The sequence below is a fragment of the Pristiophorus japonicus genome, chromosome 27 (genome assembly GCF_044704955.1).
Source record: "Pristiophorus japonicus isolate sPriJap1 chromosome 27, sPriJap1.hap1, whole genome shotgun sequence".
In the NCBI taxonomy this organism is placed as follows: Eukaryota; Metazoa; Chordata; class Chondrichthyes; family Pristiophoridae; genus Pristiophorus; species Pristiophorus japonicus.
This window is the reverse complement of record NC_092003.1, coordinates 7,518,342-7,543,157: the sequence shown is the minus strand read 5'-3', so window position 1 is coordinate 7,543,157 and position 24,816 is coordinate 7,518,342. Positions and strand designations below refer to the sequence as shown.

At 55.6% G+C, this 24,816-nt stretch overlaps 2 protein-coding genes across 3 annotated transcripts in view; both read left to right on the top strand.

Moving 5' to 3' along the window:
• Nucleotides 1–24,066, top strand: part of dnajc4 (DnaJ (Hsp40) homolog, subfamily C, member 4) — a 175,856-nt gene extending 151,790 nt beyond the window's left edge. For both annotated transcript variants that reach the window (XM_070868212.1, XM_070868213.1), the window contains exon 8: nt 22,278–24,066. In XM_070868212.1, coding sequence (XP_070724313.1) covers nt 22,278–22,377 — 100 coding nt within the window. In that variant the 3' untranslated portion in view covers nt 22,378–24,066. The remainder of the gene's footprint in view (nt 1–22,277) is intronic.
• LOC139239457 (vascular endothelial growth factor A-like) overlaps nt 22,693–24,816 on the top strand; it is a 53,687-nt gene continuing 51,563 nt past the window's right edge. Inside the window, exon 1 of the mRNA XM_070868216.1 lies at nt 22,693–22,782. Within this exon, the coding sequence (XP_070724317.1) occupies nt 22,741–22,782 (42 nt within the window). The 5' untranslated portion in view covers nt 22,693–22,740. The remainder of the gene's footprint in view (nt 22,783–24,816) is intronic.

The following is a 24,816-nucleotide window of genomic DNA, read 5'->3' as shown; positions in this document are numbered from 1 at the left end:
GATCACGGCTGATCTGCACGTTAACTCCATCTTGTCCCCCTCGGTTCCGTTACCCTTAATACCCTTGCCCTGAAACGAGTTTTCGGTCACATATCCGCAGCATAACTAAAACCGCCTATTTCCCCCTCCGTAACATCGCCCATCTCCGCCCCCTGCCTCAGTTCATCCGCTGCTGGAACCATCATCCGTGCCTTTGTTACCTCTAGACTCAGCTATTCCAACGCACTCCTGGCTGGCCTCCCACATTCTACCCGACATAAACTAGAGGTGATCCAAAACTCGGCTGCCCCGTGTCCTAACTCGCACCGCGTCCCACACACCCATCACCCCCTGTGCTCACTGATCCCGTGTCCTAACTCGCACCAAGTCCTGCTCACCCATTACCCCCTGTGCTCGCTGCCCCGTGTCCTAACTCGCACCGAGTCCCACTCACCCATCACCCCCTGTGCTCGCTGCCCCGTGTCCTAACTCGCACCCGGTCCCCCTCACCCATCACCCCCTGTGCTCGCTGCCCCGTGTCCTAACTCACACCCAGTCCCACTCACCCATCACCCCCTGTGCTCACTGACCCCGTGTCCTAACTCGCACCCGGTCCCCCTCACCCATCACCCCCTGTGCTCGCTGCCCCGTGTCCTAACTCACACCGAGTCCCGCTCACCCATCACCCCCTGTGCTCGATGACCTACATTGGCTCCCGGTTAAGCAACGCTTCGATTTCAAAATTCTCATCCTTGTTTTCGCATCCCTCCATGGCCCTCGCCCCTCCCTATCTCTGTAATCTCCTCCAGCCCCACAACCCCCCCGAGATGTCTGCACTCCTCTAATTCTGCCCTCCTGAACATCCCTGATTATAATCACTCCACCATCGGTGGCCGTGCCTTCTGTTGCCTGGGCCCCAAGCTCTGGAACTCCCTCCTTAAATCTCTCCGCCTCTCTTTCCTCCTTCAAGACGCTCCTTAAAACCAACCTCTCTGACCAAGCTTTTGGTCACCTGCGCTAATTTCTACTTGTACGGCTCGTGTCAAAATTTTTATCTCTTAATACTCGTGTTAAACTCCTTTGGATGTTTCACTATGTTAAAGGTGCTATATAAATACCTGTTGTTGTTGTTGACGAGCCATTGTGCTCTCTGAGAACAGGATGAGGCTCATTCAGCTCCTCGGGCCTGTTGCACAGGAACAGGAGGAGGCCATTCAGCCCCTCGGGACTGTTACACAGGAACAGGAGGAGACTCATTCAACCCCTCGGGCCTATTACACAGGAACAGGAGGAGGCCCATTCAGCCCCTCGAGCCTGTTACCATTGGAACAGGAGGAGGCCCATTCAGCCCCTCGAGCCTGTTACCACAGGAACAGGAGGAGGCCCATTCAGCCCCTCAAGGCTGTTGCCATTGGAACAGGAGGAGGCCCATTCAGCCCCTCGAGCCTGTTACCATTGGAACAGGAGGAGGCCCTTTCAGCTCCTCAAGCCTGTTACCACAGGAACAGGAGGAGGCCCATTCAGCCCCTCAAGGCTGTTGCCATTAGAACAGGAGGAGGCCTATTCAGCCCCTCGAGCCTGTTACCATTGGAACAGGAGGAGGCCCATTCAGCCCCTCAAGGCTGTTGCCATTGGAACAGGAGGAGGCCCATTCAGCCCCTCGGGCCTATTACCATAGGAACAGGAGGAGGCCCATTCAGCCCCTCGAGCCTGTTACCAGAGGAACAGGAGGAGGCCCATTCAAGCCCTCGGGCCTGTTCCACCGTTCAGTGAAATCACGGCTGATCTGTATCTTAACTCCATCTGCCCACCTTGGTTCCATTACGCTTAATACCCTTGCCTAACAGAAAGCAATCCTGAGGTTTATTAATAAAATTGGCTGCCTCGTTTCTGACATTACAACAGTGACCACACTTCAAAAGTGCTTGATTGGCCGTAAAGTGCTTCGGGACGTCATCGGATTGCGAAAGTTCCTCTTCCTTCTTTCCAGCTTCGGAACAGCTTGTGCCGTGAACGTGTTTAAACCCCCGTTGTAGTGAGCTGGACCGTAAACCTTGCTCCTGCATATCAGGCACCTGTTCCTTACAGCTCACTACTCCTGTGTGTTTCATCATTACAGATAACATCTCCAGCATACTGCCAGCCTAGACTGGCCCAGTCCTGATCACTATCTTCTTCACCGGTTCTTCAGCTCAAACTGTCATATGACTCAGCTCACTTCGTACGGTGACACTGCTTTCATTATTGTGCCTGGGAGTGTTTGATGGGACAGTGTAGAGGGAGCTTTACTCTGTATCTAACCCCCTGTACCTGCCCTGGGAGTGTTTGATGGGACAGTGTAGAGGGAGCTTTACTCTGTATCTAACCCCGTGCTGTACCTGCCCTGGGAGTGTTTGATGGGACAGTGTAGAGGGAGCTTTACTCTGTATGTGCAAAGTTAAAGCACATGGGATTGGGGGTAGTGTGCTGACGTGGATTGAGAACTGGTTGTCAGACAGGAAGAAAAGAGTAGGAGTAAATGGGGACTTTTCAGAATGGCAGGCAGTGACTAGTGGGGTACCGCAAGGTTCTGTGCTGGGGCCCCAGCTGTTTACACTACATTAATGATTTAGACGAGGGGATTAAATGTAGTATCTCCAAATTTGCGGATGACACTAAGTTGGGTGGCAGTGTGAGCTGCGAGGAGGATGCTATGAGGCTGCAGAGTAACTTGGATAGGTTAGGTGAGTGGGCAAATGCGTGGCAGATGAAGTATAATGTGGATAAATGTGAGGTTATCCACTTTGGTGGTAAAAACATAGAGACAGACTATTATCTGAATGGTGACAGATTAGGAAAAGGGAAGGTGCAACGAGACCTGGATGTCATGGTACATCAGTCATTGAAGGTTGGCATGCAGGTACAGCAGGCGGTTAAGAAAGCAAATGGCATGTTGGCCTTCATAGCGAGGGGATTTGAGTACAGGGGCAGGGAGGTGTTGCTACAGTTGTACAGGGCCTTGGTGAGGCCACACCTGGAGTATTGTGTACAGTTTTGGTCTCCTAACTTGAGGAAGGACATTCTTGCTATTGAGGGAGTGCAGCGAAGATTCACCAGACTGATTCCCGGGATGGTGGGACTGACCTATCAAGAAAGACTGGATCAACTGGGCTTGTATTCACTGGAGTTCAGAAGAGTGAGAGGGGACCTCATAGAAACGTTTAAAATTCTGACGGGTTTGGACAGGTTGGATGCAGGAAGAATGTTCCCAATGTTGGGGAAGTCCAGAACCAGGGGTCACAGTCTAAGGATAAGGGGTAAGCCATTTAGGACCGAGATGAGGAGAAACTTCTTCACCCAGAGAGTGGTGAACCTGTGGAATTCTCTACCACAGAAAGTAGTTGAGGCCAATTCACTAAATATATTCAAAAGGGAGTTAGATGAAGTCCTTACTACTCAGGGGATCAAGGGGTATGGCGTGAAAGCAGGAAGGGGGTACTGAATTTTCATGTTCAGCCATGAACTCATTGAATGGCGGTGCAGGCTAGAAGGGCTGAATGGCCTGCTCCTGCACCTATTTTCTATGTTTCTATGTTTCTATCTAACCCCATGCTGTACCTGCCCTGGGAGTGTTTGATGGGACAGTGTAGAGGGAGCTTTACTCTGTATCTAACCCCGTGCTGTACCTGCCCTGGGAGTGTTTGATGGGACAGTGTAGAGGGAGCTTTACTCTGTGTCTAACCCCCTCAGGGAACTCAGGGACACTTCCGGTGTCCCTGACAACTACGTGTGCGGGAAGTGTATCCGCCTCCAGCTCCTGACGGCCCGCGTTGCGGAATTGGAGCTGAGGGTGGATTCACTCTGGAGCATCCACGATGCTGAGAATGACGTGAGTAGCACGTGTAGCGAGTTGGTCTTACCGCAGGAGAAGGGTCCACAGCCAGATAGGGAATGGAAGACCAGCTGGAAGAGTAGTGCAAGGAAGGTAGTGCAGGGGTCCCCTGTGGTCATCCCCCTGCAAAACAGATACACCGCTTTGAGTACTGTTGAGGGAGATGACTCATCAGGGGAGGGCAGCAGCAGCCAAGTTCATGGCACCGTGGCTGGCTCTGTTGCACAGGAGGGCAGGAAAAAGAGTGGGAGAGCGATAGTGATAGGGGATTCAATGGTGAGGGGAATAGATAGGCGTTTCTGCGGCCGCAACCGAGACTCCAGGATGGTATGTTGCCTCCCTGGTGCAAGGGTCAAGGATGTCTCGGAGCGGGTACAGGACATTCTAAAAAGGGAGGGAGAACAGCCAGTTGTCGTGGTGCACATTGGTACCAACGACATAGGTAAAAAAAGGGATGAGGTCCTACGAAACGAATTTAAGGAGCTAGGAGCTAAATTAAAAAGTAGGACCTCAAAAGTAGTAATCTCGGGATTGCTACCAGTGCCACGTGCTAGTCAGAGTAGGAATCGCAGGATAGCGCAGATGAATATGTGGCTTGAGCAGTGGTGCAGCAGGGAGGGATTCAAATTCCTGGGGCATTGGAACCGGTTCTGGGGGAGGTGGGACCAGTACAAACCGGACGGTCTGCACCTGGGCAGGACCGGAACCAATGTCCGAGGGGGAGTGTTTGCTAGTGCTGTTGGGGAGGAGTTAAACTAATATGGCAGGGGGATGGGAACCAATGCAGGGAGACAGAGGGAAACAAAAAGGAGGCAAAAGCAAAAGACAGAAAGGAGATGAGGAAAAGTGGAGGGCAGAGAAACCCAACGCAAAGAACAAAAAGGGCCACTGTAAAGCAAAATTCTAAAAGGACAAAGGGTGTTAAAAAAAACAAGCCTGAAGGCTTTGTGTCTTAATGCAAGGAGTATCCGTAATAAGGTGGATGAATTAACTGTGCAAATAGATGTTAACAAATATGATGTGATTGGGATTACGGAGACGTGGCTCCAGGATGATCAGGGCTGGGAACTCAACATCCAGGGGTATTCAACATTCAGGAAGGATAGAATAAAAGGAAAAGGAGGTGGGGTAGCATTGCTGGTTAAAGAGGAGATTAAGCAATAGTTAGGAAAGACATTAGCTTGGATGATGTGGAATCTATATGGGTAGAGCTGCAGAACACCAAAGGGAAAAAAACGTTAGTGGGAGTTGTGTACAGACCTCCAAACAGTAGTAGTGATATTGGGGAGGGCATCAAACAGGAAATTAGGGGTGCATGCAATAAAGGTGCAGCAGTTATAATGGGTGACTTTAATATGCACATAGATTGGGCTAGCCAAACTGGAAGCAATACGGTGGAGGAGGATTTCCTGGAGTGCATAAGTGGTTTTCTAGACCAATATGTCGAGGAACCAACTAGGGGGGAGGCCATCTTAGACTGGGTGTAATGAGAGAGGATTAATTAGCAATCTCATTGTGCGAGGCCACTTGGGGAAGAGTGACCATAATATGGTGGAATTCTGCATTAGGATGGAGAATGAAACAGTTAATTCAGAGACCATGGTCCAGAACTTAAAGAAGGCTAACTTTGAAGGTATGAGGCGTGAATTGGCTAGGATAGATTGGCGAATGATACTTAAGGGGTTGACTGTGGATGGGCAATGGCAGACATTTAGAGACCGCATGGATGAACTACAACAATTGTACATTCCTGTCTGGCATAAAAATGAAAAAGGGAAGGTGGCTCAACCGTGGCTATCAAGGGAAATCAGGGATAGTATTAAAGCCAAAGAAGTGGCATACAAATTGGCCAGAAATAGCAGCGAACCCGGGGACTGGGAGAAATTTAGAACTCAGCAGAGGAGGACAAAGGGTTTGATTAGGGCAGGGAAAATGGAGTACGAGAAGAAGCTTGCACGGAACATTAAGGCGGATTTAAAAAGTTTCTATAGATATGTAAAGAGAAAAAGGTTAGTAAAGACAAACGTAGGTCCCCTGCAGTCAGAATCAGGGGAAGTCATAACGGGGAACAAAGAAATGGCAGACCAATTGAACAAGTACTTTGGTTCGGTATTCACTAAGGAGGACACAAACAACCTTCCGGATATAAAAGGGGTCAGAGGGTCTAGTAAGGAGGAGGAACTGAGGGAAATCTTTATTAGTCGGGAAATTGTGTTGGGGAAATTGATGGGATTGAAGGCCGATAAATCCCCAGGGCCTGATGGACTGCATCCCAGAGTACTTAAGGAGGTGGCCTTGGAAATAGCGGATGCATTGACAGTCATTTTCCAAAATTCCATTGACTCTGGATCAGTTCCTATCGAGTGGAGGGTAGCCAATGTAACCCCACTTTTTAAAAAAGGAGGGAGAGAGAAAACAGGGAATTATAGACCGGTCAGCCTGACCTCAGTAGTGGGTAAAATGATGGAATCAATTATTAAGGATGTCATAGCAGCGCATTTGGAAAGAGGTGACATGATAGGTCCAAGTCAGCATGGATTTGTGAAAGGGAAATCATGCTTGACAAATCTTCTGGAATTTTTTGAGGATGTTTCCAGTAAAGTGGACAAGGGAGAACCAGTTGATGTGGTATATTTGGACTTTCAGAAGGCTTTCGACAAGGTCCCAAACAAGAGATTAATGTGCAAAGTTAAAGCACATGGGATTGGGGGTAGTGTGCTGACGTGGATTGAGAACTGGTTGTCAGACAGGAAGCAAAGAGTAGGAGTAAATGGGTACTTTTCAGAATGGCAGGCAGAGACTTGTGGGGTATCGCAAGGTTCTGTGCTGGGGCCCCAGCTGATTACATTGTACATTAATGATTTAGACGAGGAGATTAAATGTAGTATCTCCAAATTTGCGGCTGACACTAAGTTGGGTGGCAGTGTGAGTTGCGAGGAGGATGCTATGAGGCTGCAGAGTGACTTGGATAGGTTAGGTGAGTGGGCAAATGCATGGCAGATGAAGTATAATGTGGATAAATGTGAGGTTATCCACTTTGGTGGTAAAAACATAGAGACAGACTATTATCTGAATGGTGACAGATTAGGAAAAGGGAAGGTGCAACGAGACCTGGGTGTCATGGTACATCAGTCATTGAAGGTTGGCATGCAGGTACAGCAGGCGGTTAAGAAAGCAAATGGCATGTTGGCCTTCATAGCGAGGGGATTTGAATACAGGGGCAGGGAGGTGTTGCTACAGTTGTACAGGGCCTTGGTGAGGCCAGACCTGGAGTATTGTGTACAGTTTTGGTCTCCTAACTTGAGGAAGGACATTCTTGCTATTGAGGGAGTGCAGCGAAGATTCACCAGACTGATTCCCGGGATGGTGGGACTGACCTATCAAGAAAGACTGGATCAACTGGACTTGTATTCACTGGAGTTCAGAAGAATGAGAGGGGATCTCATAGAAACGTTTAAAATTCTGACGGGTTTAGACAGGTTAGATGCAGGAAGAATGTTCCCAATGTTGGGGAAGTCCAGAACCAGGGGTAACAGTCTAAGGATAAGGGGTAAGCCATTTAGGACCGAGGTGAGGAGAAACTTCTTCACCCAGAGAGTGGTGAACCTGTGGAATTCTCTACCACAGAAAGTTGTTGAGGCCAATTCACTAAATATATTCAAAAGGGAGTTAGATGAAGTCCTCACTACTAGGGGGATCAAGGGGTATGGCGAGAAAGCAGGAATGGGGTACTGAAGTTGCATGTTCAGCCATGAACTCACTGAATGGCGGTGCAGGCTAGAAGGGCTGAATGGCCTACTCCTGCACCTATTTTCGATGTTTCTATGTTTCTAACCCCGTGCTGTACCTGCCCTGTGAGTGCTTGATGGGACAGTGTAGAGGGAGCTTTACTCTGTATCTAACCCCCTGTACCTGCCCTGGGAGTGTTTGATGGGACAGTGTAGAGGGAGCTTTACTCTGTATCTAACCCCCTGTACCTGCCCTGGGAGTGTTTGATGGGACAGTGTCACAGGATTACACTCACTGTGACTCTTGTTCTGTATTTCCAGAGAATAAGATAAACATTTTGTGCCAATGTACTTTTGTTGCTCTGTTCCATAAGAAATAGGAGCAGGAATCGGCCATTTGGGAGGTGAGTGAGATCTGTTGCACTGCGGGGCTTATATCACTATTAATTTGTAAAATCTGGGCACATGCGGCCCACATTCCGGGTTGAGGTATCAACAACTCAGCTCATCTAAACAACAAACATTTCAGAAAATGATATCAGCACAATCGGAGGCCATTGGGCCCATCGTGTTGTGCCAGCTCTTTGCAAGAGCGATCCCATTAGTCCCACTCCCCCAACCCTTTCCCCATCGCCCTGCAAATGTTTCCGTTTGAGATTATTAAGGCAGTTGCTTCATTCGATAATGTCAGTGGGGGTTTCGGGGAATTCGAAAGAATCACTTACTTACTTAGTGCTTTTCATGACCACCGGACGTCCCAAAGCACTTTACAGCCAATGAAGTACTTTTGAAGTGTGGTCACTGTTGTAATGTGGGAAACGCGGCAGCCAATTTGCACACGGCAAGCTCCCACACCCAGCAATATGATCCTTACCAGATAATCTGTTTTGGTGATGTTGATTCAGGGATAAGTATTGGCCCCAGGACACCGGGGAGAACTGCCCCGCTGCTCTTCTTCAAAATAGTGACCGTGGGATCTTTTATATCCACCTCAGTGAGCAGATGGGGCCTCGGTTTCAGGTCTCATCCGAAAGTAGGCACCTCCGACAGTGCGACGCTCCCTCAGTACTGCCCCTCCGACAGTGCAGCGCTCCCTCAGTACCGCCCCTCCGACAGTGCAGCGCTCCCTCAGTACTGCCCCTCCGACAGTGCAGCGCTCCCTCAGTACTGCCCCTCCGACAGTGCGGCGCTCCCTCAGTACCGGCTCTCCGACAGTGCGGCACTCCCTCAATACCGCCCCTCCGACAGTGCGGCACTCCCTCAGTACTGCCCCTCCGACAGTGCGGCGCTCCCTCAGTACCGCCCCTCCGACAGTGCGGCGCTTCCTCAGTACCGCCCCTCCGACAGTGCGGCGCTCCCTCAGTACCGCCCCTCCGACAGTGCGGCACTCCCTCAGTACCGGCCCTCCGACAGTGCGGCGCTCCCTTAGTACTGCCCCTCCGACAGTGCGGCGCTCCCTCAGTACCGCCCCTCCGACAGTGCGGCACTCCCTCAGTACCGGCCCTCCGACAGTGCGGCGCTCCCTCAGTACTGCCCCTCCGACAGTGCGGCGCTCCCTCAGTACTGCCCCTCTGACAGTGCGGCGCTCCCTCAGTACTGCCCCTCCGACAGTGCGGCGCTCCCTCAGTACTGCCCCTCCGACAGTGCGGTGCTCCCTCAGTACTGCCCCTCCGACAGTGCGGCACTTCCTCAGTACTGCCCCTCCGACAGTGCGGCGCTCCCTCAGTACTGCCCCTCCGACAGTGCGGCACTTCCTCAGTACTGCCCCTCCGACAGTGCGGCGCTCCCTCAGTACTGCCCCTCCGACAGTGCGGCGCTCCCTCAGTACTGCCCCTCCGACAGTGCGGCGCTCCCTCAGTACTGCCCCTCCGACAGTGCGGCGCTCCCTCAGTACTGCACTGGGAGTGTCGGCCTGGATTCATGCGCTAAAGTCTCTGGAGCGGGACTTGAACCCACAACCTGCTGATACATGAAAGTTACTTGTACCTCATGAGATGTGAACGCAATCTTGCCGAGGAAGGCATTTATATACCTACAGCTGGCAGTATGCGATATATAAATGGAATGCAGTCCCTATCCATCCCTGCCAGTAATATGTACACAACAATCGAAACAAAGCCCTTGTTTCCCTCAGGTAACAGGCTTTGACTGGCAGCCTGTGCATTGCTGGATTAAAGTTCACTTCAAGCGGGCGGCGACACTGATTTCTTTGGCTTGAGACATCTTCGCACTTTCACCCGGCCCCAGCAGCTGCTGCTGCGATCTTTGCTCTCCGCTTGGCTCCAGCTCCCGCGGTTCCACTCATTTCTGTAATCCAATGGCATGTCTGGCAACCTCCTGTCCAAAGCAGCTGCTCAAACTACAACTACTTGTGTTTATATCGCGTCTTCAGCGGTGAGAGCCCCAAGGCGCTTCACAGGAGTATTATCGGACGGAAATTTGGGCTTAACAATAAACTTTTTCGTGTCACTCTGCCGCCTTTCGGATGAGACGTTAAACCGGGGCCAGGTCTGCCCTCTCAGGTGGACGTTAAAGATCCCATGGCCACTGTTGGAGGAAAGATAGAATGAAAGACTTGCATTTATAGAGCGCCTGTCACGGCCACCTGACGTCCCAAAGCGCTTTACTGCCAATGAAGTACTTTTGGAGTGCAGTCACTGTTGGAAGGTGAGAAACCCGGCAGCCAATTTGCACACTCCAAGCTCCCACACACAGCAATGTGATAATGACCCAGATCATCTGTTTTTGTGATGTTGGTTGAGGGATAAATATTGGCCCCAGGACACCGGGGAGAACTCCCCTGCTCTTCTTCCAATAGTGGCCACGGGATCTTTTACATCCACCCGAGAGGGCAGACAGGGCCTCGGTTTAACGTCTCATCCGAAAGATGGCACCTCCGACAGTGCGGCACTCCCTCAGTACTGCCCCTCCGACAGTGCGCCGTTCCCTCAGTACTGCCCCTCCGACAGTGCGGCACTCCCTCAGTACTGCCCCTCCGACAGTACGGCGCTCCCTCAGTACTGCCCCTCCGACAGTGCGGCACTCCCTCAGTACTGCCCCTCCGACAGTACGGCGCTCCCTCAGTACTGCCCCTCCGACAGTGCGGCGCTCCCTCAGTACTGCCCCTCCGACAGTGCCACGCTCCCTCAGTACTGCCCCTCCGACAGTGCAGTGCTCTCTCAGTACTGCCCCTCCGACAGTGCCACGCTCCCTCAGTACTGCCCCTCCAACAGTGCTGCACCCACTCAGCACAGCCCCTCCGACAGTACGGCGCTCCCTCAGTACTGCCCCTCCGACAGTGCGGCGCTCCCTCAGTACTGCCCCTCCGACAGTGCAGTGCTCTCTCAGTACTGCCTCTCCGACAGTGCGGCGCTCCCTCAGTGCCGCCTCTCCGACAGTGCAGCGTTCCCTCAGTACTGCCCCTCCGACAGTGCGGCACTCCCTTAGTACTGCCCCTCCGACAGTGCGGCACTCCCTCAGCACTGCCCCTCCGACAGTGCGGCACTCCCTCAGTACTGCCCCTCCGACAGTGCGGCGCTCCCTCAGTACTGCCCCTCCGACAGTGCGGTGCTCCTTCAGCACTGCACCTCCGACAGTGCGGCGCTCCCTCAGTGCTGCCCCTCCGACAGTGCTGCACCCACTCAGTACTGCCCCTCCGACAGTGCGGCGCTCCCTCAGTGCTGCCCCTCCGACAGTGCTGCACCCACTCAGTACTGCCCCTCCGACAGTGCGGCGCTCCCTCAGTGCTGCCCCTCCGACAGTGCTGCACCCACTCAGTACTGCCCCTCCGACAGTGCGGCTCTCCCTCAGTGCCGCCTCTCCGACAGTGCGGCGTTCCCTCAGTACTGCCCCTCTGACAGTGCAGCGCTCCCTCAGTACTGACCCTCCGACAGTACGGCGCTCCCTCAGTACCGTCCCTCCAACAGGCCATTTGGCTTCTTCACCGCCTGCTGTACCTACATGCCAACTTTCAATGACTGATGTACCATGACACCCAGGTCTCGTTGCACCTCCGCTTTTCCAAATCTGTCACCATTCAGATAATATTCTGCCTTCCTATTTTTGCCACCAAAGTGGATAACCTCAGATTTATCCACATTATACTGCACCTGCCATTCATTTGCCCACTCACCTAACCTGTCCAAGTCACCCTGCAGCCTCTTGGCATCCTCTTCACAGCTCACACCGCCACCCAGCTTAGTGTCATCTGCAAACTTGGAGATATTACATTCAATTCCTTCATCTAAATCATGAATGTATATTGTAACGAGCTAAGAACATAAGAAATAGGAGCAGGAGTCGGCCATTCGGCCCCTTGAGCCTGCTCCGCCATTTAATATGATCATGGCTGATCCGATCATGGACTCAGCTCCACTTCCCCGCCCGCTCCCCATAACCTCTTATCCCCTTATCGGTTAAGAAACTGTCTATCTCTGTCTTAAATTTATTCAATGTCCCAGCTTCCACAGCTCTCTGAGGCAGCAAATTCCACAGATCCACAACCCTCTGAGAGAAGAAATTCCTCCTCATCTCAGTTTTAAATGGGCGGCCCCTTATTCTAAGATCATGCCCCCTAGTTCTAGTCTCCCCCATCAGTGGAAACATCCTCTCTGCATCCACCTTGTCAAGCCCCCTCATAATCTATGTTCTTCTGAAACCGGATCCGCTGTTCTAGATAGCGCTGATGGTAAACCTGGGCCAGCGTACGGCGTGTGAAACAGCACAGGGGCAGATCTGTATAACCGTCCAACAGGTTACACAGCAGCCTGAGGCTGGCAGTGAGAGTCGAAGGGGGGAGGAGGGGGGTGCGGGGGTTTACCCTATTAGATCTCAGTGGAATATCTCAGCATTTTAATCGCTTCCCGGGGTGAGGATGATCTGCATGTGATGCGGAGGGGGGGTGCTGTGCGGACGCTGACTGGTTTAAAGTCTGCCTGGGGCGGGGGGGGGGTGGGGGGGGGGGACGAGAGAGGGGGAGGGAGGCTCTCCTCAAAGACCTACGTGTAGAACCGCACACTCACAAGTCCGCAGGGACCCGAGACAGCTACAGCAATGCCCGGCCTGTGCCTCGAAAGGATTGTGCGTATTGAAATGAGACTGCCTCTCCCATTGTGCTGCCCGCCGACTGGAGCTCTTGTTCCCAGTCAAGACACGGCGGAAGTGTTCATACCAAGCATTCATCCCCTTGAATGAGGAATGCGATATCCTTAGAGGAGCTAACTGGTTTTCAATAGTTAGGCAATAGGCTGCCACCACCACCCCCCCTGCCTGTTTGCTTTCAAAAGGATCGTTCTGAACTTTGGTCAGCGCTGACTTAAGAAGCTCGCGAGCCAAGCAGAGTGGCTGCGGCTAATGGCGGGGACGGTGGGGAGGAGAGAGAGAGAGGGGAGAAGGGGCCAAGCAGGGGCCCACACTGCTCCTGGTGCCCGGATAGCTCGGCGGCAGACGGTATTATGTCCGCCTGATCCACCCAGCCGAGGCGCACACACCCTGTCACGTGCCGTCCTTAAATGCCCAGCGTGCTCGACGCGGACTGAGAGGACCCACAAACTTGGCTGGGTGGATCAGGCGGACATAATCACCCATCACCCCCTGTGCTCGCTGCCCCGTATCCTAACTCGCACCGAGTCCCGCTCACCCATCACCCCCTGTGCTCACTGCCCCGTGTCCTAACTCGCACCGAGCCCCGCTCACCCATCACCCCCTGTGCTCGCTGCCCCGTATCCTAACTCGCACCGAGTCCCGCTCACCCATCACCCGCTGACCCCGTGTCCTAACTCGCACCGAGTCCCGCTCACCCATCACCCCCTGTGCTTACTGTCCCGTGTCCTAACTCGCACCCAGTCCCGCTCACCCACCACCCCCTGTGCTTGCTGACCCGTGTCCTAACTCGCACCGAGTCCCGCTCACCCACCACCCCCTGTGCTTGCTGACCCGTGTCCTAACTCGCACCGAGTCCCGCTCACCCATCACCCCCTGTGCTTGCTGTCCCGTGTCCTAACTCGCACCGAGTCCCGCTCACCCATCAGCCACCTGTGCTCGCTGCCCCGTGTCCTAACTCGCACCGAGTCCCACTCACCCATCACCCACTGTGCTTGCTGTCCCGTGTCCTAACTCGCACCGAGTCCCGCTCACCCATCACCCCCTGTGCTCACTGCCCCGTGTCCTAACTCGCACCGAGTCCCGCTCACCCATCACCCGCTGACCCTGTGTCCTAACTCGCACCGAGTCTCGCTCACCCACCACCCCCTGTGCTCGCTGTCCCGTGTCCTAACTCGCACCAAGTCTCGCTCACCCATCACCCCCTGTGCTCACTGCCCCGTGTCCTAACTCGCACCGAGTCCCGCTCACCCATCACCCCCTGTGCTCACTGCCCCGTGTCCTAACTCGCACCGAGTCCCGCTCACCCATCACCCGCTGACCCCGTGTCCTAACTCGCACCGAGTCTCGCTCACCCATCACCCCCTGTGCTCGCTGACCCCGTGTCCTAACTCACACCCAGTCCCGCTCACCCATCACCCCCTGTGCTCACTGCCCCCGTGTCCTAACTCACACCCAGTCCCGCTCACCCACCACCCCCTGTGCTCGCTGACCCCGTGTCCTAACTCACACCCAGTCCCGCTCACCCACCACCCCCTGTGCTCGCTGACCCCGTGTCCTAACTCGCACCGAGTCCCGCTCACCCACCACCCCCTGTGCTCGCTGACCCCGTGTCCTAACTCACACCCAGTCCCGCTCATCCACCACCCCCTGTGCTCGCTGACCCCGTGTCCTAACTCACACCGAGTCCCGCTCACCCATCACCCCCTGTGCTCGCTGACCCGTGTCCTAACTCGCACCGAGTCCCGCTCACCCACCACCCCCTGTGCTCGCTGACCTCGTGTCCTAACTCACACCGAGTCCCGCTCACCCATCACCCCCTGTGCTCACTGACCTCGTGTCCTAACTCACACCGAGTCCCGCTCACCCACCACCCCCTGTGCTCGCTGACCTCGTGTCCTAACTCACACCGAGTCCCGCTCACCCATCACCCCCTGTGCTCGCTGACCCGTGTCCTAACTCGCACCGAGTCCCGCTCACCCACCACCCCCTGTGCTCGCTGACCTCGTGTCCTAACTCACACCGAGTCCCGCTCACCCACCACCCCCTGTGCTCACTGACCCCGTGTCCTAACTCACACCCAGTCCCGCTCACCCATCACCCCCTGTGCTCACTGACCCGTGTCCTAACTCACACCCAGTCCCGCTCACCCATCACCCACTGACCCCGTGTCCTAACTCACACCCAGTCCCGCTCACCCATCACCCCCTGTGCTCGCTGCCCCGTGTCCTAACTCGCACTGAGTCCCGCTCACCCACCACCCCCTGTGCTCACTGACCCCGTGTCCTAACTCACACCGAGTCCCGCTCACCCACCACCCCCTGTGCTCACTGACCCCGTGTCCTAACTCACACCGAGTCCCGCTCACCCACCACCCCCTGTGCTCACTGACCCCGTGTCCTAACTCGCACCGAGTCCCGCTCACCCACCACCACCTGTGCTCACTGACCCCGTGTCCTAACTCACACCCAGTCCCGCTCACGCATCACCCCCTGTGCTCACTGACCCGTGTCCTAACTCACACCCAGTCCCGCTCACCCATCACCCACTGACCCCGTGTCCTAACTCACACCCAGTCCCGCTCACCCATCACCCCCTGTGCTCGCTGCCCCGTGTCCTAACTCACACCCAGTCCCACTCATCCACCACCCCCTGTGCTCGCTGCCCCGTGTCCTAACTCACACCCAGTCCCGCTCACCCACCACCCCCTGTGCTCGCTGCCCCGTGTCCTAACTCGCACCGAGTCCCACTCACCCACCACCCCCTGTGCTCGCTGCCCCCGTGTCCTAACTCACACCCAGTCCCACTCACCCACCACCCCCTGTGCTCGCTGCCCCCGTGTCCTAACTCACACCCAGTCCCACTCACCCACCACCCCCTGTGCTCACTGCCCCGAGTCCCGCTCACCTATCACCCCCTGTGCTCGTTGCCCCGTGTCCTAACTCGCACCGAGTCCCGCTCACCCATCACCCGCTGACCCCGTGTCCTAACTCGCACCGAGTCCCACTCACCCATCACCCCCTGTTCTTGCTGTCCCGTGTCCTAACTCGCACCCAGTCCCGCTCACCCACCACCCCCTGTGCTTGCTGACCCGTGTCCTAACTCGCACCGAGTCCCGCTCACCCACCACCCCCTGTGCTTGCTGACCCGTGTCCTAACTCGCACCGAGTCCCGCTCACCCATCACCCCCTGTGCTTGCTGTCCCGTGTCCTAACTCGCACCGAGTCCCGCTCACCCATCAGCCACCTGTGCTCGCTGCCCCGTGTCCTAACTCGCACCAAGTCCCACTCACCCATCACCCACTGTGCTTGCTGTCCCGTGTCCTAACTCGCACCGAGTCCCGCTCACCCATCACCCCCTGTGCTCACTGCCCCGTGTCCTAACTCGCACCGAGTCCCGCTCACCCATCACCCGCTGACCCCGTGTCCTAACTCGCACCGAGTCTTGCTCACCCACCACCCCCTGTGCTCGCTGTCCCGTGTCCTAACTCGCACCGAGTCTCGCTCACCCATCACCCCCTGTGCTCACTGCCCCGTGTCCTAACTCGCACCGAGTCCCGCTCACCCATCACCCCCTGTGCTCACTGCCCCGTGTCCTAACTCGCACCGAGTCCCGCTCACCCATCACCCGCTGACCCCGTGTCCTAACTCGCACCGAGTCTCGCTCACCCATCACCCCCTGTGCTCGCTGACCCCGTGTCCTAACTCACACCCAGTCCCGCTCACCCATCACCCCCTGTGCTCACTGCCCCCGTGTCCTAACTCACACCCAGTCCCGCTCACCCACCACCCCCTGTGCTCGCTGACCCCGTGTCCTAACTCGCACCGAGTCCCGCTCACCCACCACCCCCTATGCTCGCTGACCTCGTGTCCTAACTCACACCGAGTCCCGCTCACCCACCACCCCCTGTGCTCGCTGACCTCGTGTCCTAACTCACACCGAGTCCCGCTCACCCATCACCCCCTGTGCTCGCTGACCCGTGTCCTAACTCGCACCGAGTCCCGCTCACCAACCACTCCCTGTGCTCGCTGACCTCGTGTCCTAACTCACACCGAGTCCCGCTCACCCACCACCCCCTGTGCTCGCTGACCTCGTGTCCTAACTCGCACCGAGTCCCGCTCACCCATCACCCCCTGTGCTCACTGCCCCGTGTCCTAACTCGCACTGAGTCCCGCTCACCCACCACCCCCTGTGCTCACTGACCCCGTGTCCTAACTCACACCGAGTCCCGCTCACCCACCACCCCCTGTGCTCACTGACCCCGTGTCCTAACTCACACCGAGTCCCGCTCACCCACCACCCCCTGTGCTCACTGACCCCGTGTCCTAACTCGCACCGAGTCCCGCTCACCCACCACCCCCTGTGCTCACTGACCCCGTGTCCTAACTCACACCCAGTCCCGCTCACCCATCACCCCCTGTGCTCACTGACCCGTGTCCTAACTCACACCCAGTCCCGCTCACCCATCACCCACTGACCCCGTGTCCTAACTCACACCCAGTCCCGCTCACCCATCACCCCCTGTGCTCGCTGCCCCGTGTCCTAACTCGCACTGAGTCCCGCTCACCCACCACCCCCTGTGCTCACTGACCCCGTGTCCTAACTCACACCGAGTCCCGCTCACCCACCACCCCCTGTGCTCACTGACCCCGTGTCCTAACTCACACCGAGTCCCGCTCACCCACCACCCCCTGTGCTCACTGACCCCGTGTCCTAACTCGCACCGAGTCCCGCTCACCCACCACCCCCTGTGCTCACTGACCCCGTGTCCTAACTCACACCCAGTCCCGCTCACCCATCACCCCCTGTGCTCACTGACCCGTGTCCTAACTCACACCCAGTCCCGCTCACCCATCACCCACTGACCCCGTGTCCTAACTCACACCCAGTCCCACTCACCCACCACCCCCTGTGCTCGCTGCCCCCGTGTCCTAACTCACACCCAGTCCCACTCACCCACCACCCCCTGTGCTCGCTGCCCCCGTGTCCTAACTCACACCCAGTCCCACTCACCCACCACCCCCTGTGCTCACTGCCCCGTGTCCCACTCACCCATCACCCCCTGTGCTCGCTGACCCGTCCTAACTCACACCCAGTCCCACTCACCCACCACCCCCTGTGCTCGCTGACCCCGTGTCCTAACTCACACCCAGTCCCACTCACCCACCACCCCCTGTGCTCACTGCCCCGTGTCCTAACTCACACCCAGTCCCACTCACCCACCACCCCCTGTGCTCGCTGACCCCGTGTCCTAACTCATACCCAGTCCCGTTCACCCATCACCCCCTGTGCTCACTGCCCTGGGTCCCACTCACCCACCACCCCCTGTGCTCACTGCCCTGGGTCCCACTCACCCACCACCCCCTGTGCTCGCTGACCCGTGTCCCACTCACCCACCACTCCCTGTGCTCACTGACCTACATTGGCTCCTCGTCCGGCAACTTCTCAATTTAAAAATTCTCATCCTCGTCTTCAAATCCCTCCTCGCGTACCCTCCCTGTCTCTGTAACCTCCTCCAGCCCCACAGCCCCCTGAGATGTCTGTGCTCCTCCAATTCTGGCCTCTTGAGCATCCCTGATTATAATCGTTCCACCATCGGTGGCCGTGCCTTCAGCTGCCTGGGCCCCAAGCTCTGGATCTCCCTCCCTAAACCTCTCTACCTCTCTCTCCTCCTTTAAGACGCTCCTTAAAACCTACGTCCTTGACTAAGTTTTTGGTCCTAATATCTCCTGATGTGGTGGGGGGTTCTTTGGGGAATGGGCAGAATCTGTGGAGGGGTGGAGCTATGGGCCGTGCGGGGAATGGGGGGAGGGGTCCGTGGAGGGGTGGAACTACTGGCCATTGGGGGATCTGTGGAGAATGGTGGGGTCTGTGGAGAGGTGGAGTTGTGGGGGGGGGGGGCGGAATGGGAGGGTATGTGGAGGGGTGGAGTTGTGGGGGGGGGGCGGAATGGGAGGGTATGTGGAGGGGTGGAGTTGTGGGGGGGGGGCGGAATGGGAGGGTATGTGGAGGGGTGAAGTGGGGGGGGGTGGGGGGGAGAATGGGAGGGTCTGTGGAGGGGTGAAGTGGGGGGGGGTGGGGGGAGAATGGGAGGGTATGTGGAGAGATGGAGCTGTGGTGGGGGGGGAATGGGAGGGTCTGTGGAGAGGTGAAGTGGGGGGGGGGGTGGGGGGGAGAATGGGAGGGTATGTGGAGGGGTGGAGCTGTGGTGGGGGGAGAATGGGAGGGTATGTGGAGAGGTGAAGTGGGGGGGGGGTGGGGGGGAGAATGGGAGGGTATGTGGAGAGATGGAGCTGTGGTGGGGGGGGAATAGGAGGGTATGTGGAGGGGTGGAGCTGTGGGCCGGGGGGGGTGGGGGGGAGAATGGGAGGGTATGTGGAGGGGTGGAGCTGTGGTGGGGGGGGGAATGGGAGGGTCTGTGGAGGGGTGGAGCTGTGGGCCGGGGGGGGTGGGGGGGAGAATGGGAGGGTCTGTGGAGGGGTGGAGCTGTTTTGGGGGTGGGGGGGAATGGGAGGGTCTGTGGAGGGGTGGAGCTGTTTTGGGGGTGGGGGGGAATGGGAGGGTCTGTGGAGGGGTGGAGCTGTTTTGGGGGGGGGGAATGGGAGGGTCTGTGGAGGGGTGGAGTTGTGGGGTAGGTGGAATGGGAGGGTATGTGGAGCTGTGGGCCAGGGGGAATGTCAGACTGTGGGCAGCGAGATCCTTCTCCTTTCACGCCATGATGTGACTTGCCGACGCTCCTGAAGTGATTTTAAACATTGCTAATTGCGCTGCCTTCCTGTTTTGATAAGTCCATTGCACTCGGTTCGTTAACTCTGATGAGCTTGTAGCCCACAAAGTCTCCAGTCGGATCTGTAAAGCGGGGACCCTTGCCTGCCAGAGCTGGCTGGGCACTGTGACCCCTCCTGCCTTCGCTGCGATCCTTTATCGGGGTCGCCGATCTCACTTTTGCTGATTGGTCATCGTGTTCTCCCCCCTCCGAAGAGCCCACAGTTTGATTCTCCCGGGATAGCGGACAGGAATAGTACCAAAACAACATTCCTGCCATGCATCGCTGCATTGTTGGAGCAAATGATGGCAAGGAGAGGGTGTGAGAGAGTGTCCGCACAGGGCCAGGGGTAAACGCCCATCGCTTCGGGATCCAAGGATACTGCTTTCAAAGGAGCGCTTACTCTCACACAAGGGATTTGAAGTGGGGTGACCATCCCACCAGGGTTGCCCCGCAGTCTCCAGGAATTATAGAGTAGAATCAGAGAATAATACAGCAGAGAAGGGAGCCATTTGGCCCATCGAGTCATATGCCTCATCTTTGAAAGAGCAATCCAATTAGACCCACACAGTGTCAGCCGTGGCTTAGTTGTTAGCACTCTCTCTCTCTCGCCTCGGAGTCAGAAGGTTGTGGGTTCGAGCCCCACTCCAGGGACTTGAGCACAAAAATCTAGGCTGACACTCAAGTGCAGTGCTGAGGGAGCGCCGCACTGTCGGAGGGGCAGTACGGAGGGAGCGCCGCACTGTCAGAGGGGCAGTACAGAGGTAGCGCCGCACTGTCGGAGGGGCTGTACTGAGGGAGCGCCGCACTGTCGGAGGGGCAGTACGGAGGGAGCGCCGCACTGTCGGAGGGGCAGTACGGAGGGAGCGCCGCACTGTCAGAGGGGCAGTACAGAGGGAGCGCAGCACTGTCGGAGGTGCAGTACTGAGGGAGCGCCGCACTGTCGGAGAGGGGCAGTACTGAGGGAGCGCCGCATTGTCGGAGGGGCAGTACTGAGGGAGCACCGCACTGTTGGAGGTGCAGTACTGAGGGAGCGCTGCACTGTCGGAGGTGCCATCTTTTGGATGAGATGTTAAACCGAGGCCCCGTCTGCCCTCTCGGGTGGATGTAAAAGAGCCCACGGCCACTATTGGAAGAAGAGCAGGGGAGTTCTCCCCGGTGTCCTGGGGCCAATATTTATCCTCAATCAACATCACTAAAACAGATGATCTTGTCATTATCACATTGTTGTGTGTGGGAGCTTGCTGTGCGCAAATTGGCTGCCGTGTTTCCCACATTACAACAGTGACCACACTCAAAAACTACTTAATTGGCTGTGAAACATTTTCAATATTCTTATTTGACTCCGGAGACCATCTTGGGGAATTTCTGTTTTCAGAGCGTGACATTTTGTAATGTATTTGCTTCATGGGTTCTTTGCTTAAGAATTCAAAGCAACACATTGCTATTAAGAACTAGTTGGTTTACTAACAAAGGTTTAACAATCACACTACACATTACCGGCTCATCCACCAGGCTCACAACCACCTGCCCCATCGTGGATCCCCCGAACCCAACTGGCCGGGGTTTTATTGAGTCTTGTGACTATTACGTGACTGGCTAAGCCACTCACAATGCAACAGCTCTACAACAATTTTAAAGTAACATTCAATCAAGTGCCCTCTTTTTACTAAGGGCACTAGAACCCACAAATTTCGAAATAAAACTTTAAAGGAAACTTAAATCAAATTAAAGTTTGGTTGCCGGGGGTGATGATGCACTCCAGTCCCTCCGGCGCCCACCTCTCGCGGAAGGCCGCGAGCGTACCGGTGGACACCGCGTGCTCCATCTCCAGGGGCACCCTGGCTCGGATGTAACCGCGGAAGAGAGGCAGGCAGTCAGGCTGAACGACCTACTCGACCGCCCGCTGCCTGGACCGGCTGATGGCCCCCTTGGCCAGGGCCCAGGAGCAGGCCCACGAGGAGGCCTTCTGACCTGCCTGCTCCCCTCCGCACAGGGTACCCATAGCAGCTCTACAAGCCTGTGAACATACTCACAGGTGCGTACATTGCCGGTGGGGTTCGGAGCGGTGTCCAGTAAGGAGCGCAGCGATCCTCCGAAGGGTCAGCCGACCTGAGACCCCAGCAATGGTTCCTTGGTGGGGGAGGGGGGTAGGGAGCGCTTAACGCTTGGAACCAGGTGTCCCCCTCGCGGGACCTCTTTTGTCCAGCCATCATCATCGTAGGCAGTCCCTCAGAATCGAGGAAGACTTGCTTCCACTCTAAACATGAGTGCTAAGATGGAACAGTCCAATACGAGAGCCACAGTCCCTGTCACAGGGGGGACAGACAGTGGTTGCGGGAAGGGGTGGGTGGGACAGATTTGCCGCACGCTCCTTCCGCTGCCTGCGCTTGGTCTCTGCATGCTCTCGGCGACGAGACTCGAGGTGCTCAGCGCCCTCCCGGATGCACTCCCTCCACTTAGGGCGGACTGGTCTTTGGCCCAGGGACTCCCAGGTGTCGGTGGGGGATGTTGCACTTTATCAGGGAGGCTTTGAGGGTGGTCCCTTGTAACGTTTCCTCTACCTTTGGCTCGTTTGCCGTGAAGGAGTTCCGAGTAGAGCGCTTGCTTTGGAATCTTGTGTCTGGGGCATGCGGACAATGTGGCCCTGCCCAGCGGAGCTGGTCGAGTGTGGTCAGTGCTTCGATGCTGGGGATGTTGACCTGGTCGAGGACGCTAACGTTGGTGCGTCTGTCCTCCCGGGGGATTTGCAGGATCTTGCGGAGACATCGCTGGTGATATATCTCCAGCGACTTGAAGTGTCTTACTGTATATGGTCTCTCATTTCTTGCAGGATGAACGGCTTCAAGAAGCAGCAGGCCATCCTTCGACAGAAGCACGCGGACTTTGTGGAGAAGTACCGACTGAAGGGCAAAGGGGGCGACGATAAATGAAAGCCCCGCAGGGCGGCGCTGCGGAGATGGCCGACCCTTGCAATTGTCGGGCGGGTTGTGTCTCATCACAGCCCCCGTGTGCCGTGACAGCCTCTTTGTCAAGGCAACTCCTCGACAGTGATGCATCTCTCCGACTGCACGATAGACAGACGATGAGAGAGCGCAGTCCTCTTGTTTTTGTATATTCACTCGCTGGGTGTGGGCGCCCTTGGCAAGGCCGGCCTTTATTGCCCGACTCTAGGTGCCCCGGGTCTCCTTCAACGTCCGTAGTCTGCGTGGTGCAGGTGCTTGTTAGACTTAGTCGCAGTTTGAGACAACCGAGTGTCTTGCTAGGCCGCTTCAGAGGGCAGTTAAGAGTCAACCATGTTGCCGTGGCAACTGGAGTCACATGTAGGCCCAAACCAGGTAAGGACGGCAGGCTTCCTTCCCAAAGGAACATAAGGACATAAGAATCATGAGCAGTAGCCCATACGGCCCCTCAAGCCTGCTCCGCCATTCCATCGAAATGAGGATGACTTGCTTTCACGCCAAAAAGGGATGAGTTCCCAGGTGTTTCAATGAAGGACCTAATATTCCGGATCCCGAACTACATCCTGAAGGGTGGGAGATGCCTGTGGGTGGATTTTTTTAACGTGGGGTGGCCGTTGCACACCAGCCACCACACGGGGCTTGACACAGCGAGGTCTTGGTCCAGGGGCAAGGGTTAACCAGGACGACTGGAGACCAGCTCTGCTGCACGGACCCAGTGCACGCACATATCGCACACAGTGTGGGGCTGGGCCCGTGCTGCCCCTGGGCCCTCGCCTCTTCTGGGCCCCAAACTCACGCCTCTCCCGGGCCCCGATCACGTCCCCCTACATTCTCTCGCCACTGATTCGCCCAGACCTTGCCGCGTCTGCTATACCTGCCAATCAATTAGATCTTGGCTGATCTTTTGCCTCAACTCCCACCTTCCCGTCCAATCCCTCGATTCCCCAAGGGTCTGAAAATCGATCTCTGTCTTGATTATACTCAACGACTGAGCATCCACAGTCTAGGGCAGAGAATTCCAAAGATTCACCACCCTCCGAGTGATGAATTTCCTCCTCATCTCAGTCCTCAATGGCTAACCCTTTATCCGAGAATGTAAAGCACAGAAGGAGGCCATTTCGGCCCATCGTGTCCGTGCCGGCCGACCAAGAGCTACCCGGCCTAATCCCACTTTCCCGCTCTCGGTCTGTAGCCCTGTAGTTTACAAGCGCACATCCAGGTACTTTTTAAATGTGGTGAGGGTTTCTGCCTCTACCACCCTTTCAGGCAGTGAGTTCCACCCCAGACCCCCACCACCCTCTGGGTGAAGACATTTCCCCTCAAATCCCCTCTAAACCTCCGACCGATTACTTTAAATCTGTGCCTGAGATCTATTCTGAGATTGGTTCTAGACTCCACAGCCAGGGGCAAACAGCCTCTCAGCATCTACCCTGTTCGGTTGGGCTTTTACAACAAATTGACTACTTTCAAGGTCACTTTAACTTTTTATTCCCAGATTTTTGAATTCAAAATTCCCGAAACGGCCGTGATGGGATTTGAACTCGTGTTCTCGGGATTACTAGTCCAAGCACTCCATAAGACTTGAAGTCAGGTTATAACCCTGTGGTTGTTTTAAGCAATATCTTCACTTAATTATAAATAAAACCGACCTCGCTTTAAGTTCCAGCGCAACAACGCAGTCTGAGTTATTCCTGGCGATCTCACGTCAATAATATTCCTTGCACAAGCCTCGAGATAAATATACAGAGAGCTTTAGTGTACATCTGAGTTTGCTGTTGAAACCGCTGTCTGCAAATTATGTTTCACCCTTGAAATGAAGTTCGTTCAGTATAAAATTCTCGCTCATCTTTTTCCAGTGTCTCCATGCCACTAACCATATCAAGTTGGCCGGTCGATTTGATTTCAGCCCTGTTAATGTCACTCTGACACTCGTGACTGAAGATGTACGTAGAACTACATAGAATGTACAGAACAAATCAGACCAAACTAGTCGATACAAAGGGTCACAGTCTCAGGATGCGGGGTAGGAAATTTAGGAGCGAGATGAGGAGAAATGTTTTCACTCAGAGGGTGGTGAACCTGTGGAATTCTCTACCACAGAAGGCTGTGGAGGCCAAGTCATTGAATATATTTAACAGGGAGATAGATAGATTTCCAGACACAAAAGGCATCAAGGGATATGGGGAAAAAGCGGGAATATAAGAACAAAAGAAATAGGAGCAGGAGTAGGCCATACGGCCCCTCGAGCCTGCTCCGCAATTCAATACGATCATGGCTGATTCGATCATGGACTCAGCTCCACTTCCCCGCCCACTCCCCATAACCCCTTATCCCCTTATCGGTTAAGAAACTGTCTATCTCTGTCTTAAATTTATTCAATGTCCCAGCTTCCACAGCTCTCTGAGGCAG